Raw genomic sequence first — 15,670 nt, 5'->3', positions numbered from 1 at the left:
CACCAAACTTTAAAATGCAATAATCCAATACCCAAACTTTCAAAATGTGATAATCCAATATCCAAATTTTCAAAATGTGGCAATCTAGTACCTGCCATTAACTAGTCCATTAATCAATTGTTAAGTGACATTCAAAAAGTCAAAAATTTCCTTCACATGCCATCTAATTCTCTTTATCAACCATTCAAACATTGACAAAAAATTGAACAGTTCCAAATCCTAGCGTCTTCTATTCAAAAAAGTTGATGATTGTGTAGAAGAATCTAGAATTTGGGACTCTTCATTTTCTTGTCAATGTTTGGATGATTGATAAAGAGAATTAAATGGCATTCTTAGAATATTTTTGATTTTTCAAATGTCACTTAACGCTGATTAACAAACCCGTTAAACAGATACTGGATTGTTATATTTTGAAAGTTCGGATACTAAATTGTAAAATTTTAAAAGTTCGGATAATTCGAGGACCAAATTGTCACGCGAGCCAAAGTACATATACTCATCACGAATTTTCCCTAAAATATATAATTATTTTGTATAATTCCTTAACCCTAACTCTCTTCCTCGGATACCTTTTCTCACTTCTCACTCAACGAACCAGCGATCTCTGCGAGTCGGCGACGAACATAGCAGCGGCAGCCATTCTTTCCATCTCCGGCGAACTCAGGTTGTAGTGATCCAGCAATTAGGTCCTCTCATCATTTTTATCATTCTCCGGCGCGGCGGCAACGTATTAGACTAACAGTGGAAGTCGGCGATCTCATCTCAGGTAGTAGCGACCGCCGATTAGGTCCTCTCTCTCTCTCTCCCTCTCTCTCACACAGCCAGCGATCTGAGCTCTTTTATTTTTTTTTGAGTTTTTGAGTTTCTGTTAGTTGATCTCAGGTAGTAGCGAGTAGCGACCGCGCTTTCATTTATTTTCCTTCTATTAGGTCATTTGATTTTGAGTTTATGTTAGTTTTGTTCTCTTAGTGTGTAGGTTCATTTGATTCAGCCGCGATGAACTCTGTTTTTAGACTGTCATTCTAACTCTGAAAGATCAACGGTTTGATCATTAGTTTTTATTTGTCATAACTCATAAGTTAATAAATCGTTCAACAGGAGAAAAACTCCAAGAAAAATTATTTCTCATATAAAACTGATCAACAGGAGGCTTGAACTATTGATTTTTTTTTTTCCTGAGAAATTTAGACTTTGCAGCTTTGCCTGATAGAGTATCTTCGTGACAGTAGGTCTTACCTGTTCTTGTTCCACAAGGAAATTATTGTAACATCAATGGCAGAAATTAATTTGACTTTTGTAGGAAACTTCCATGGCAGAAAGTAGAATGAAATTTGTAGGGACAACCGTTGGTGACTGAAGGTATTACAGTTTGGTCAGGATTCAGGCTCGGCCCGGCCCAGCCTTGCCCGACCCATGAACAGGTCTGCGTATTAGTTATTAATTTCATTATTTTTTATTAATTATTTTAATCTTTATTAGTGTTAATTATTTCAATATTTTTTATTAGTTATTAGTTATTAATTATTTTATTAATTTTTATTAATTATTAATTATTTTATTTATTATTAATTATTAAATAATATTTTGAATTTGATAAATTATCTTATATGAAATAGTACAAATTGAACTCATAATTATCAAAAAGTTTATTCTAGGGGTAATTAGTAAAATCAAGGAATTTCAGATGTTAAAGGTTTGATCCAACACGAACAACCTTATTTTATATGAAATAGTACAAATTGAACTCAGAATTACCAAAAAGTCTATTCTAGGGGTAAATTAGTAAAGTCAGGGAATTTCAGATCTTAAAGGTTTGATCCAACACGAACAACCCAGTGTTTTAAAAGCGCAAGGCGCAAAAAAAGCGCAAGGGCCAATTTGCGCCTGAGGCGCAAGGCAAGGCGCGCGCCTTTTTAATAAAGGCACAAAATTACAAAAAAAGCTAAAAAATAGAAAAAAGTCAGAAATTTCCAAAAAATGCCAAAAAAATTTTAAAAATAGCAAAAAATTTAAAACATAAATTAAAATAAATGATGTTAAAAACCTATTGTTTAAAATTAAAATACATAAACATAACATGTAAAGTGTATTCAAATGAAAATTTAAAAATAAAAGCAAACATATAAAGCATTTTCAAGCATGTAAAACCCACAATCTCTTTTTTTTCCTTAATTGCATTGCTTCAAGTAGTTAATGTGATGTAAAACATATTGCATTCTTGATTCTATTCCAGGTGTGCGCCTTTTGAAAGAGGTGCGCCTAGGACCTGGGCAAGGCTCATACTCCAAAATGTGCCTTGCCTGTGCGCTTGAGGCGCGCCTTTTAAATCACTGGAACAACCTAAAGCATCTATGCCTCTTTTCAAATTTCAGACACTTTTAATATCTTTTTGACTTTTCAGACTTCAGATATCAAATTTATCAAACGCCACCTAGGATAGTAGAAAAACGGAGAGAGTGAAAGACGAAGATGCCAGGAGGAGCGTTCTGGGCGACGAGGGTGCTAGAAATAGTGAAGAAACATGACTCGGGAGGTCTGGTTTGGAAGAGAATCAAGCTTACTTGCACCAGAAAAGCCAACGCCAAGAAGAGGCTTCTCCGGGTTTGGCAGGTCTCCCCCCTTTTCTTTCTCTCTCTATACAAAAAACTAGGGTTTAGGGTTTTATTTATTTTATTTAATTGGATATTCAGCGATCTTTATAGATGCAAATGCACCATATATTGGAGACCTGAATCTTATCATGTGGACCAAGTGTTAAATGAATTAGGATTTTAAATTGGTAAGTTCTGTTGGATCGGAAAGTGGATATCAAAATCCAAATGACTTCATACACGCTTTGTTCATTTTTTTCTGGATATTTTTTTTGTAATGCATTGATGTATGACTTATTGTAGTTTTGTTACTATTTCTTCATATTGTTACTATTTTTGTATATTTTTGTAATGCATTGGTGCCATGAGTTATATTAAAAGGCATTCATTTAGGTGACAAAAATTGCAAGGTGTATGACTTATTGTAATTTTGTTACTATTTCTTCATATTGTTAATATTTTTTTTTTTTGATAAATGATTGATAATTTATCCATAATAATCAGAATGAAATTACAAAACAGCCTGTCGAAGGAGAGGCACGAGCTGGTACCTCTTCATATTGTTAATATTGTATTAATACATCCTAATTGTCCTTCTCCTCCTCCTCCTCCTCCTCATCTAAGCCTTGTCCTAAGGGTTCTACCATAAAAACATAAAAAGATCCAAAAATTTCAAGAATAGAAAAAGAAATAAATAAGATATGGATAAAGATTTTTCTGTTTCTGGCATGCAAATGCTCTATTAAATACTTGTTATGTTATATTGTTGTGTATGAAATATTGTTATGTATGAAATGTTGAATTTTTTTTTGAGAAAGTAACATATCGATTTCAATGACGAAAAGAAAGATAGATACAAATATAAGCCATGTACATCAAGCCCATGTACATTGGAATATACCACACAAAAACAGAATGGATAAAACCAACAAGACAACAATATATCTTTATTAAAAGACCTCTGTATGACAACCATCTGGAATCGTTGTGAATTGTCAGTCAGGAACACAACCTCCTTTTTATATCCCATTGGACTTCTTGACCTGAAGAAGAACTCTCAAAGATCTTGGCATTTCTTTCATACCATGTACACCAAAAAACTGCCACAGGGATTAAACCCCACACAACCTACCCTCTCTTTCCCAAGTTCATCAGCTGCCAATCCAGCAAGAAACTATGGATGGATTGAGGGATTAAGCGTCCCTCTCTTAAAGGGACAGTGTAGAAAAATATGATTTGTTGTCTCCTCGGCACAGGAACAAAGACAACTGACATTGTCCATGATCATACCCCTACTTAGAAGCTTGTTGTATGTAAGACACTTTTCTAGGTTATTGATTTATTTAACTTATTGATAAGATGACTTGTTATGTTTGTAACCACCTTTAAGGGGAGGTAACACCTCGTGCCTCCTCTTAGGGTGCTTCATGCTTGTACTATTTCTGTCTCTATTTAATAAAATACCATTCATTCATAAAAAAAAATAATAGGAGTGCAAGTCAGGGTACACCTAGGATTGGAGACCAAGAGGTAACTAAATGTGGCCTTTTCCAGTACGTTGGTTTGACAATTCATAAGAAGGGAGAGATTGAAAGTTGTCAAAAAAACAAAAAAGAAAAAAAAAAAGCAAACAAGGGAGAGATTGAAGAGGATAGCAAAAAGGAGGGGGTGCATCCTGTGTTTTATGTTATAGGTGAATACCACTTAGATTCAAAGGAAAATTTTATAAAACAGTTGGAAGGCCAACTATGCTGTATGGACTAGAATGCTGGGCAATCAAGAAATATGTACAAAAAGTGAGTGTGGCAGAAATGTGTATGCCGAGATGGATGAGTGGAAAACTAGAAAGGATAGGATCAGAAATGAAGTCATTTGAAGGAACCTAGGAGATGCTCCAATTGGTGATAAAATGAAGTAGATTAAGATGGTTTAGTCATGTGCATAGAAGATCATCAACAACACCTGTAAGAAGTGATCTTTTACAAGTTGAAGGGGCTAGATGGGCTAGGGGTAGGCCGAAAAGGACATCGGTTGAAGTAGTAAGAAATGATTTCTTATATGCATTGTTAATTGGCATGTAAGATTAATTAACTAACCTAAAATTTAGTTTTTCCTTTCTGATAAAAATTTTCCTTGTAATAATTCCAATGCCTAGGTGCCCACCTAAGCAACTAAGTTATTCACCCCTCCCCCCCCCCCCCCCAAAAAAAAAAAAGCAACTAAGTGACTAGGCACTCTACAGTTGCCTAGAATTATGTAAACACCTTGACAACTATGGTGATGATTTCATTTCTAGTAGGTCAAAGCATGCTCTTAAGTAACGGTACTGTTGTGTCTCCTTCCAAGTTGTTAAGCTCAGTTTTGAGTAGTTTCCTGATGTAGATGTGAAATAAGGAAAAAACATGGATGAATAAACTTTGTAATTTTTTGGGTGTTCCAAGTTTTGGTAAAGCTCAGTTTTTAAGTTAAATTCTATTTGTTGGTTTTATAGCAATATGGTTAGTTGTCTTAAAGAGTCAAATTAATTTGAAGTCACATTGGACAGTTTTTAGAAACTTGAGAAGTTGGAAGAACATCACTTATCTTTCACCTATTTTTCAGGGCGCAAAACTTGTCACTTTGACTTGATTTTGGTGACTAAGTAGGTTTTTAATCACATATCCTGTGCCTAACATCTTTTAAATTTGACCTCTTTTGAGAGAGAGTTATGGCCATTTGACTAACAGAAAACAGGAGCTGAGTCTTTCTAGCTTGAGGGGTCTATCTTGGTTATTTTTTGTTTGTTAAGATTAGAAGTGGGGTATTAGTTAGAGTTGTTTTATGAGGTATAATCTATATTAGAGCTTCTATATATGGTTTTTACCTTTGTCTTGGTTAAATTAGAAGTTTTTGGTTAACTTTTTACTCTAAATTGGAGTCTGTGAAGGGAGATTCAAGCCCTAATTTTGAGTATATAAATATAATCTTTGTAATAAAACTTTTATTTTATTTTCTGAAGCTGTGAAAAAACTTTTATGGTGCCATGAATAATGGAATGAAATAGTTTGAAGATTGTTTTGCTTTTTTGAGAAAGGTTAACAGAGATTTTTTTAATTAATAGTTAACTGAGAAAAGTTAACAAAGACAAGGCCTTAGAAGGCTGGAACAGAATTACACTGGCAGAGAAACATCAGAAAACAGATTTGCTCTATGGGCTCCAGATTTGGCTAGGCTGCCAGCTATAATGTTTAGTTCCCTAGGGATCCAAACTAGCTTTACATTCAGGGAATTTAAAATGTCTCTGGCTTCAGTCAGTAGATGTACAAGCCTCCAGGGACCTCCAGTCTTCTGTCGTAACCACTTTATTGTGTTAGCTGAGTCACCCTTGATAGATAAAGAGGAAAGGCCTAACATTTTGACGTAGCGGAGGCCTGTGAGGGCAGCTGAGATCTGTGCCTTAGTGGCATCAGCTCTCCCGATCGGACCACTGTAAACCTAAAGGACACTGCCCCACTCCCACGGATTACTCCTCCAATTCCAGCTTTACCTGTGGATCCTTGAGCGCTTCCATCAAAACATAGAGTTATATGGTTTTCCTCCCTAGGACAGGAAGTTTGAGTAGGACCAAAACTGTGAAGTATAGAGGATTTCAGTTGAGTTTTTTCTGCAGATCATTCAAGGAAATACCTTTGAAAACTTCAGAGTTTAAAGCCCAATTGTTGCAGAGGAAGGTAATATGAGAGATTAGGTCCTCAATGTTTCTGGCTTTGTTTTCAAAGGTTCTCTTATTTCTTTCTTCCCAGACCCCCAACATCACTGCATGGGTCACCGTACTCCAATAAATATTGCCCCTACTTTCAAGGCCTCTGCATTGCCACTGTTGCAAAAGGTCCATAACTTGTTCTGGGAGAACCCAGTTGGGTCCCACTAGACTGAGAAATGAACACTAGATTTTCCTTATTATTGGGCAGTGCAGAAATAGGTGGTCTGCTGTCTTGCCGCTATTGAGGCAGAGGGAGCAAACATGAGGAGAAATACACCCGTCTTTGAGCTTCTTTTGTAACACATCATGGGTGTTTAGTTTCCTTAGACAGGCCTCCCAAATGAATAAGGATACTCTAGGGGGAATGTGGGAAGTCCAGACCTTCTTGGCTGGCCATCTGAAACTAGAGCCTTAAAGTAGGAGTTGGTAGTGAACTTGCCATTTGGGTTAGGATTCCAAATCCGAAGGTTGGGGGTTGTGGGGGAGATGTAGGCCTCACTTAGAGGGTTTACAAGAACAGTTATTTCTGCAAGTTCTACCTCTCTCAGTGGCCTTCTTAAGTTCAAGTTCCAATTGATTCCTGAGGGATAGTAGCTTAGGCAAGTGGAAACTGAGGCATCTTGGATTTGTGATAAGCAGAAAATTCTAGGGAAAGAGAGTGCAAGGGAATACTCTCCCCACCAGAGGTCAGTCCAAAACTTAACTTTGTTCTCATTTCCTACCTGATATCTAACAAAAGCAATGAAAATAGAATAGGTAGAGGAAATACCTTTCCAAGGGTTTGTTGCTTTTACCCGGGACAAGTGGACCTTGCCATCCCAACCATTGGCATCCCTCCCATACTTACTGTTTATGACTGCAGTCTGTAAAGCTTCGGGCTGAAGGGGGTATCTCCATATCCATTTCCCAAGAAGGGCAACATTTCTTTCCTCGATGTGTCCTAAACCCAGTCCTCCATTCCTCCTTGGCCTAGGGACTTGTTTCCAGCAAACTTAGTGAAGCTTGTATGATGCCAAGGATTTTTGTTCTTGGGTTTTTTTTCCTACTCCCCATCCCCACCCCAAATAGTCTGATCTTTCTTCTCCATTACTTGTATATTTTACATATGAAACTTTTCTGTTTCCCTTTCTTTCGCTATATCAGATCCGAATTCTTGCTTTATCCACCTAGCAAGAGAGCACGATGCTTTCTTGTGATGGTATTTGTTTCCCTATTTCTTCTCTTTCTCTTCTCTATTACTTGGTATATTTTAAATGAGGACTTCTCTTAGGTAAATAAATACTATCGTGTCTGCATATAGGATTCCCTTTTCTTCTTTTATCACTTATCAGTAACAGTTATTATTGAAGTATGTATAATGAGTTTGTACAATCACGTACTGAGCACTGAACTAAGGTATATAGCCTTGGCTGATCTTGGAGTCAACAGCATATGCTGTCCTGAGCTCCATTGCAAGCTTTGCAACTCTTTGTATTTCCATGATCCTACTACATTACATAGCCCCTTCAACTTGTAACTGATTGCCTTTTCTCTATAGGTGCTGTAGGTGGTCTCCTATGCACATGACCAGACCCTGTATTCTCCTTTTTCTCATTTTATCACCTATTGTGGCTATTCCTAGGTCCCTTCAGATGACTTTGTTCCTAATTGTATTTTATCAGTCATTCTTCCTTTTTTTGTCATCAGCTAAGAACATTATTATTAATGCATCAAGATACCCCAAAAAGTGTAGTAAATTAACCCTAGTGCCTGGCTCCTCTTGTCACCCCTGTTAACAGATTTTCCCTTGTTGGCCCTTTTGTTGCTAGTGCATCAGCAATCTTATTTCCTGATCCCGGTGTCAATTTTTATTCTTTTTGTTTGTAGTGTATCAGCAATCTTATTTCCTGATCTTGGTGTCAATTTTTATTCCTTTCGGTTCTGCTTTCTGGATTTAAGAGTTGCAAATTTATTACAGTATTCTTCAGTCCATTCACTCGAGGGGCAGCTATTTTATCTTAGACCCCTTTATTACCAAGGCTCCATCGTATCAGTTTATATGCTCTGTCCAGTTATTACTGCATGCATTTAAGGTGGATGTTATGATATTCGTATTCATGTAGAAATTCAAGATTCAGACATACTTGCAAGCACAGTATTTTGTATTCAGAAGTTTTGAACTAGATGTGTAGACATTTTTATTTTTATTTTATTTTTTTTATTTTTGCTTTGAAGAACTCTGTTATGGTTTCGATCACCATCCGAAGGGTTACTATCTTAACATGCATTTCTCTGCAGAATGAGGCTGTCTTGAAGGCTTGTGCTGAACCACCTCCTTCAGAAGCTTCAACTGCTGGTGCTACTGGAATATCCAAGAAAGATTGCACCTTGCAACCTTAGCAGAAATGAGTGACAACACCAGATGAGCCTGAAGTGTGGGCTTTGGCGATTCCAAGTTTCTTGTGGAGATCGTCGTAAGACTGAGCCTATCAAGGGACGGTTGTACTCTTTTACCCACTAGAACTGAAAGGGCTTTGCAACAGTGATGCCCTTATTTAGTATGAATGAAATTAACCTTTTAATGTTTTGGGTATTGATTGCTAGCGCTTGTTCAATTGTGAAAAGTTTCTTTCTAATTGGTGCATCTGAAAGTTGGGCTGGATGAAGTTCACTGGGATTATGATTGAGAAAGAGTTCAGTGGGCTTCTGACGTGGCACCGCCCACAAGCGCCCCACAGCACATCCCCTCGTGCATTGGGAATATCTTCCCATGACAATTACGGGAGATGTTCCCAATGCACGGAGGGGATGTGCTGTGGGGCGCTTGTGGGGACTGAGGAGCCTCTGAATTCTTTGGGGTAATTCTTCTACCAACTCAGAAATATTCAAAGCATTTCATGGCTATGTTCATGTAACTAGGTTTGTTTTGGGATGATTAATTTTATGTTGTGTATGGAATTGGTGGATTTTGATCTACCCTTTTGCATTATTACGGGCAGGTTTACGATCCAAACGGCAGCTTCACATCCTCCCACCTTGAAGCAAAGCAAATAATTCCCTTTCAATGGCGACATTTTTACGATTTAAGAACACGTCGTATAAACTTAGAAATTTTGTTCTGATTCTTGGAAGAAATATTACATGGATATTATATTATCAAAGCCTTCTCCTTGTTTCCATCATGGACATGAAAATGTGAACATGATTGATGGGGCAAAGTTGTAATGTATAAGCGTTTCTAGTTTATTCAGTGTGAAGTATTAGATTAATTTCAAATCAACTGAATGATAAGAATTCCGCCCGTCCAATTGGCCAATTCAGTGTAGTTCAATCTGCTGAAAGGTTGAGTTGTCAGATCCAACATCCCTTGCTAGTATTGGAATCTGACTACCAAGTATAAATTGAATTATAGGCCAAAAATGAAATTGACTCCCCAATTTCCACCGGTTCCATTTGTACAGAGGGCAACCTTGAAAGGGAACCACCCATGTTGCCCATACTGTATGCTATGCAAGTGGCTTATAATATTCAATGGGGGTTGGGTTTGATTGTTTGAACTTGGAAGCCCTTTGGTTGGGCTCAGCAAGATGATCTGAGCAACAGCAGATTTCAAGGGGTGATCTACTGATCTATGATCTTAATCATCTTTTTCAATTCATACTATGACAATTTTCAAGTGTCTAATCTTGTTCAAAACTAAAGTGCAGTTAGTATTGCAAAATTAGTTATTGAATGGGCTCCAAGGTACTAGAGAACCCATCATTAGGACTTTCACTGTGATTTTTTTTTGCTTTTTCCATAGTGGAAGGAGGAAGAAGGAAAGCCCATACATGTATAGGAGATTCTCACATTAAAGTTCACTTCTTGTGCTAGCTCAAAAGAGATCTCTTTTGACAAAGCTATGATAGATATTGCCCTTTAGTCTTTCCCTTCTTTGGAAGTCTCTCTTTCTCTCTGTTTCTCTTTACTATTTTTCTTTTTTTTTTGTCTTTTCTAATATAATCATTTGCCTTTTAATATTTCTGTCTAGATTATCGAGTAACAGAATATTTCTCTCTTCCCTCTCAGATGCTTTTAATTATTTGGGTATTAGGCACTAGGGGTGTCAATTGGACTGGATTTGCTCCAATCCGGTCCAGTTCAATGTGAGTCCATTACAAATGGTCCTGGTCCAATCCAGTCCAATGAATATTTTGGACCATTTTGGACCGGTCCAGAAACTGTTCAATCTGTTCAAATTCCTTAATTTAGATTGATTTCAACTCAAACCTGGTCCATTGACAACTATGTTCTTATCTTCTATCAATGGACCAGATATTGGCTCAATCCAATATAAATTCATTATGGACGGACCAGGTCCAATTCAATATGTTATATTGGTCCATTCAAATTCAATGTCTTATTGGTCCATCCAATCTGTCCAAATGGATTTTGATTTGGATGGAGTCCAACCCAAAACCGGTCCATTGACACCCCTATTAGGCACAGGTCCAAATGCACGTAGGAAAATGTTGCCGATTTTAGTTAAGGGATTGCTTCTGCTTACAGAACTTTCAATTCCAACATCATTTAGTCTCTAGATTTCCTCAATACTATCGAGTTCAATTTCTTCAACAGTGGGCAACATGAGATGACAGAAACGATGGACAATTTGAAGTTAATACTTGGATTGGAGATTATCATTGAAACTCATAAAGCTCAATGCAAAACGTTTCATGTATCTCTTATACAAGGAGAGGAAAAGCTACTATTACAACTACTCCTTTCGTCGTGGTTGGAATCACTAGAACAGACTTCGGTGATCCCACTTGAACCCTGAAGATGAAGGAGTTGAATTGTTCCTATCCTTCATCATGAAATCAATGAAACTAGGCCTAGCAACCACCGGATTCCGCACTCTGTTCTTGTAGTGTTGGGAGATGTCGTCAATATTATTGGTATTTCTTCTCTTCAGAAATATGCGACAGAGTACCCAATCTTCCATCTGCATCATGGAATTCTGCGGGGAATAAAACAAACGAATAATTTAGTGCTAAACTGTCACTGAAGAGCTCTGGTTCAATTACTAAGAAAAGATGGCTTGATTCCAATTTACCTATTAACTTAGCTGAATTATATGGTCTGTATTCTGTTTAGTTACAGTGGCATGGAGTCAAATATATGCACAAGTATAAACGGAAACTCACTTAGGTCGAGTTCTTCCGCTGTGGGATAATGCAAGGTATTGTTCTAGCGCGAACGAGGCGATATTCATGCATGATTCAGTCGGTTCTAGACCCACGAGGAGGCTTCCCTATGTAGAAAACTAAGAGTTTTTCTCATCCCCACCACTTGGTTGCTTCTTGAAGCAACAATTTGCTTGTCTATGCCAGTGGCCTAGTAAACAGAACCAGTTGCGTGTTTGGATCAATTCCCATTTGGATACTTTGGCTTGTCTCGTGCAAAAACTAACCTGGGCGGTCGATTCGTCGACCAAGACAATGGTTTTGTCCGTTTTTTATTTTAATTATTTTTTATTTTTTATTTTTTATTTTTAAATTAGAGCGGGCCATCTGTTTGAATCGAACGGTTAGACCTTTTGACCAAGAAACCAGTGGCCAAAACGGTTGTGTCCATTCCAGTTTTTAAACCTTGGTACATTTTAAAATTTTAGGATATATTTAAGGGAAAATTCCCGATCAATACCCTATACTTTGGCTCGAGTGACAATTTGGTCCCAAACTTTAAAATGCAACAATCCAGTACCCGAACTTTCAAAATGTGACAATCCAATACCTATCGTTAACCAGCCCGTTAATCAGCTGTTAAGTGACATTTGAAAAGTCAAAAATGCCCTTCGAATGCCATTTAATTCCCTTTATCAACCATCCAAACATTGGCAAAAAACTGAATTAACCTTGAAAGTTTGAGTACTGGATTGTCGCATTTCAAAATTCGGGGACCAAATTATCACTCGAGCCTAAGTACAAGGTACTGATCGGGAATTCCCCTTTGATCTTGCAATTTCAATTCTAAGAAAATATTTGAGATGATAAAGGTTCTTGGTTTCAAATTTCAAAGGCAAGAAAGAATTTCAACTGAGTGATTTTGGAGATATTATCCCTAGTTACAACAATGCCATCAACATAATCATCCAACCATCATCTCTTCTTATAAACAAAGTGTGATAAACTTGGGATTGAGAGAATGCAATCTTCAATATTGCATTTTTAAGCCAATCAAACCAGGCTCTAGGACATTGTTTAAGCCCATATAGAGATATCTTCAGACGACAAACTTTCCCTTCACCATTGGGGAAGGTTACTCCTAGAGGTAGATCTTTCTTGAAGGTCCCCATTAAGGAATGCATTATTCACATCTATTTGATATAAAGGCCAAGAATAGTGGGTGGCAAGAGATATAATCACACGAATATAATTCATTTTAGCCAAAGGAGAAAAAGTTTTCTAATAATCAATGCCATAATTTTGAATGTACCCTTTGGCCATCAATTGTGACTTTTATCTCTTAATTGAGCCATCAACCTTATGTTTAACAGTGTACATTCACTTGCATCCAATAGGAGTCTAGTCCTTGAAAAGAACAATTTCCTAAGTTTGATCCTTTAGAAGGGCCTCCATTTCTTGATTCATAGTTTTCTTCCAATGAGGTGACTATATTACTTTTGTAACACCATGGGGGAATGAAAACAAAAAAGATAGAAGAAGTATTAACACAATAAGAGGGTGAGAGAGCATAATAAGAAATATAGTTAGTCATAGGGTAGTTGCTACATTTTCTCTTTTCCTTATAGATGTCAATAGGAAGGTCAATGTCAGAATTCAGGACATTAAGTTCAATAACTTAAACATTAGGAAGCTCAAGAGGTGTAGGATCAAGGTTTACCTAAGTTAGGGAGATCAAATTATGATGGACATTCAACATTAGGAGGCACCTTCTTACTTCGCTTGATAAAAAACTGCTACCAAGACTAAGGTTGATACAAAGGAAGAGGAGGAGGTGAAGGAATACTAGCAAGATGTAACTGAGACAGGAACTGAAAGACAAAAGGGAGTTTGATTTTCAGTGGAACTCTCCCCTTGAGAGAATGACGAGATGATTGGAAAAATGATGAAGACTTAATGAAGGTGATGTCCTATTATATTGTATCATTAGGTATTTGATATAAATGTTTACAGGTGTTTTCAAGAACCCATTTTTTTTTTATAAATGACAGCATTTTATTAATAAAGAGGGATTGCATCAAGATTTTGAACACAAACTATCCCAATAGGGACGTGAGGTGCGACCCCATTCTACAATGACCAAAGTTACAATTGAGCCAAGAACAATTCAAACTTAAACACCCCCATCTTCACAAAATAATCAACCATTCCATTTGCAAACTGCCTTTCCCATTTCACAAAACTAGCCATTTGAACTTTTTCATAAATTTGTTGCACTTCCAACTCACTGTTTTTGGTTCCTTCAGCCACCCTATTATCAATTTAGAGTCAACTTCAATGAACAATCTATCAAAATTTAGCTGTCTCGCAATCTGTACTCCTTGCAAGACTGCTTGAAACTCTGCAAAAATTGAGTCCCCTATTCCAACCGGGCCTGAGAATACAACAACAATGAGTCCTTCATTATTCCTAAAGACCCCTCCTACACCGGTTGGACCTAGGTTCCCTAGGCTGCTACCATCAAAGTTCAACTTAATAAAGCCTTCATCAGGAGGTTCCTAAGATACCAATGGTTTGTTCCTTGCATTAAACTTCTAGCTACAACTCCCCAGTTTCTCCATAAGTCATCAATAGAGAAATCTAAGAACAAGTTTGAGGCTTTAACCCAATGTATAGCACTATTAAAAATACACTCCCAAACTGCCTCCATACTCCTTTCTTTGTCATTGAAGATTACCATTTCTCTCCTCCCACACGTCCATATAATAACAATCCTAATGTCACGGGGATAATAGTTGGGGCTCCGTGCGGCACTCGAAAGGGGCGAGTAAGCCTACACAACAAAACAAACACACAAAAAGGCAACAATATGGCACACGAATTAGCAAAAGTCTATTTGTATTGCAATAATCAGTGGTAAGTACAAGCACACAGTACAATGTCGAGGGGATCTCGTGCTTAACCTTTACACGCTTATGAGCTCATTCGACTACCTACCTCCCCTCAAAGAGTACCTTAAGCTTTTGGGGGAGTGACAATAAGAAACATAAAAAAGTTGAAAAATCATACTACAGTATTATAATAATTCCATTAGCAATCCTCAATACAAAAGTACATGCATAGCCCACCCATGACACACACTTGGACACTGGAGTGGTGGCTGTAGGCACGATGGTTGGCACTTGATGGTGTGGCGAAGAGAACACTTGTTACAGTCTCCCCCACTCAATTCAGTCTTCGTCCTCGAAGACTAGCTTCTACTTGAGGCTTAAACTTGTTGTTGGTGAAGGAAGGTTCTTCGACGGCTCCACAAACAGGGTTTCTTCCAAGGCCCAGATAGGAGGTTGGGTAGATGGCTAGTGGATGTTCTTGATGGTAGGAAAACCTATGGTTAGTCCCTAAGTTAAGTCTCTGCCTGGCTGCTTCAAGGTAGGATTTTGGATGGTTCCTAATGGTGGTAGGAAAATTGGTTGCCAAGGCTAGGTCAAAATGGTATTTTGGATTGTTAGGGTGTTGGTTCCCATGCATTTTTTCCCAAGGGTGATTCATAGGGCTACTATAGTATTTCGTTTGAGGGATGATGTGAATGTGGTCCCTAAATGGCTTGGGTGGCACTCGCTCTCCCCGGTGGTTGTGGTAGTAGATGTGGGCAAAGTTTGACACGGCCTTGGGTCTTTTGTTGGGCTCACCAGTTGTGGGGGTGTGCGGCTTCTGCTGTAAAGGTGGCTTCCACTGTTGTTGTTGTGGCGGCATTGGCACTGACGCTGGCGCTGGCGCTGACTTCTTCCTGGAGTTGCTACGATCACTTCTGGTTGCATTGGTGGTGGTTGTAGATCTCTCTGCCATCAATAGTTGAGGGTGGTGTTAGAGTTGCAAGGCAGAGACTTGCTTCTTCTTGGTGCTAGCTGTGGCGATCATGTTGACCATGCAAGGTGACTGCTCATCCAAGATCATCAGGGTGTCAAGGTGAGGCGCCGGTGCCGCTTTTGCTTGTATCATGAAGTCCATTCCAAGGACAATATCAAAATCATCTATATGGACGATGGAGAGGTCAATCTCTCCATCCCAGGTGCCGAGTTGTAGTCTTACTCGGCGAGCCATGCCTTCAGTAGGTTTGGCACTTGTGTTAACTGCTTTGAGCTAACCAAGCTCTTTGGAAACGACCAAATTAAGTCTCTTGGCCTCTACAATGG

The 15,670-nt window shown here is 38.0% G+C and overlaps 1 protein-coding gene and 1 pseudogene across 2 annotated transcripts; one reads left to right on the top strand and one right to left on the bottom strand.

Annotated features, from left to right (window-relative positions):
- The first annotated feature begins 521 nt into the window (after positions 1–521).
- LOC148872989 (uncharacterized) lies at positions 522–8,905 on the top strand. 2 transcript variants are annotated; one of them, XM_088970253.1, is made up of 4 exons: positions 529–766; positions 1,301–1,421; positions 2,402–2,610; positions 8,611–8,905. In XM_088970253.1, the coding sequence occupies exons 3-4, from the start codon at positions 2,470–2,472 to the stop codon at positions 8,710–8,712; spliced, it is 243 nt and encodes an 80-aa protein (XP_088826379.1). In that variant the 5' UTR covers positions 529–766; positions 1,301–1,421; positions 2,402–2,469; the 3' UTR covers positions 8,713–8,905. The 2 variants fall into 2 exon arrangements, with proteins under 2 accessions (XP_088826378.1, XP_088826379.1); XM_088970252.1 differs by lacking the exon at positions 1,301–1,421 and having other exon boundaries at positions 522–766.
- A 2,120-nt stretch (positions 8,906–11,025) lies between these two features.
- LOC148872988 (NAC domain-containing protein 83-like) lies at positions 11,026–15,323 on the bottom strand (annotated as a pseudogene).
- Positions 15,324–15,670: the final 347 nt, after the last annotated feature.

Source organism: Nelumbo lutea, chromosome 2, assembly GCF_056320005.1.
Source record: "Nelumbo lutea isolate HS-2025 chromosome 2, American lotus-T2T, whole genome shotgun sequence".
Lineage (NCBI taxonomy): Eukaryota > Viridiplantae > Streptophyta > Magnoliopsida > Proteales > Nelumbonaceae > Nelumbo > Nelumbo lutea.
Note: the sequence above shows the minus strand (reverse complement) of the source record. Positions and strands in the feature narration are given on the sequence as shown.

Coding starts and splice junctions, on each gene's coding strand:
- LOC148872989 (XM_088970252.1), top strand. CDS start 2,470: ATGCCAGGAGGAGCGTTCTGGGCGACGAGGGTGCTAGAAATAGTGAAG. Junction 2,611..8,610: donor GGCTTCTCCGGGTTTGGCAG/GTCTCCCCCCTT, acceptor ATTTCTCTGCAG/AATGAGGCTGTCTTGAAGGC.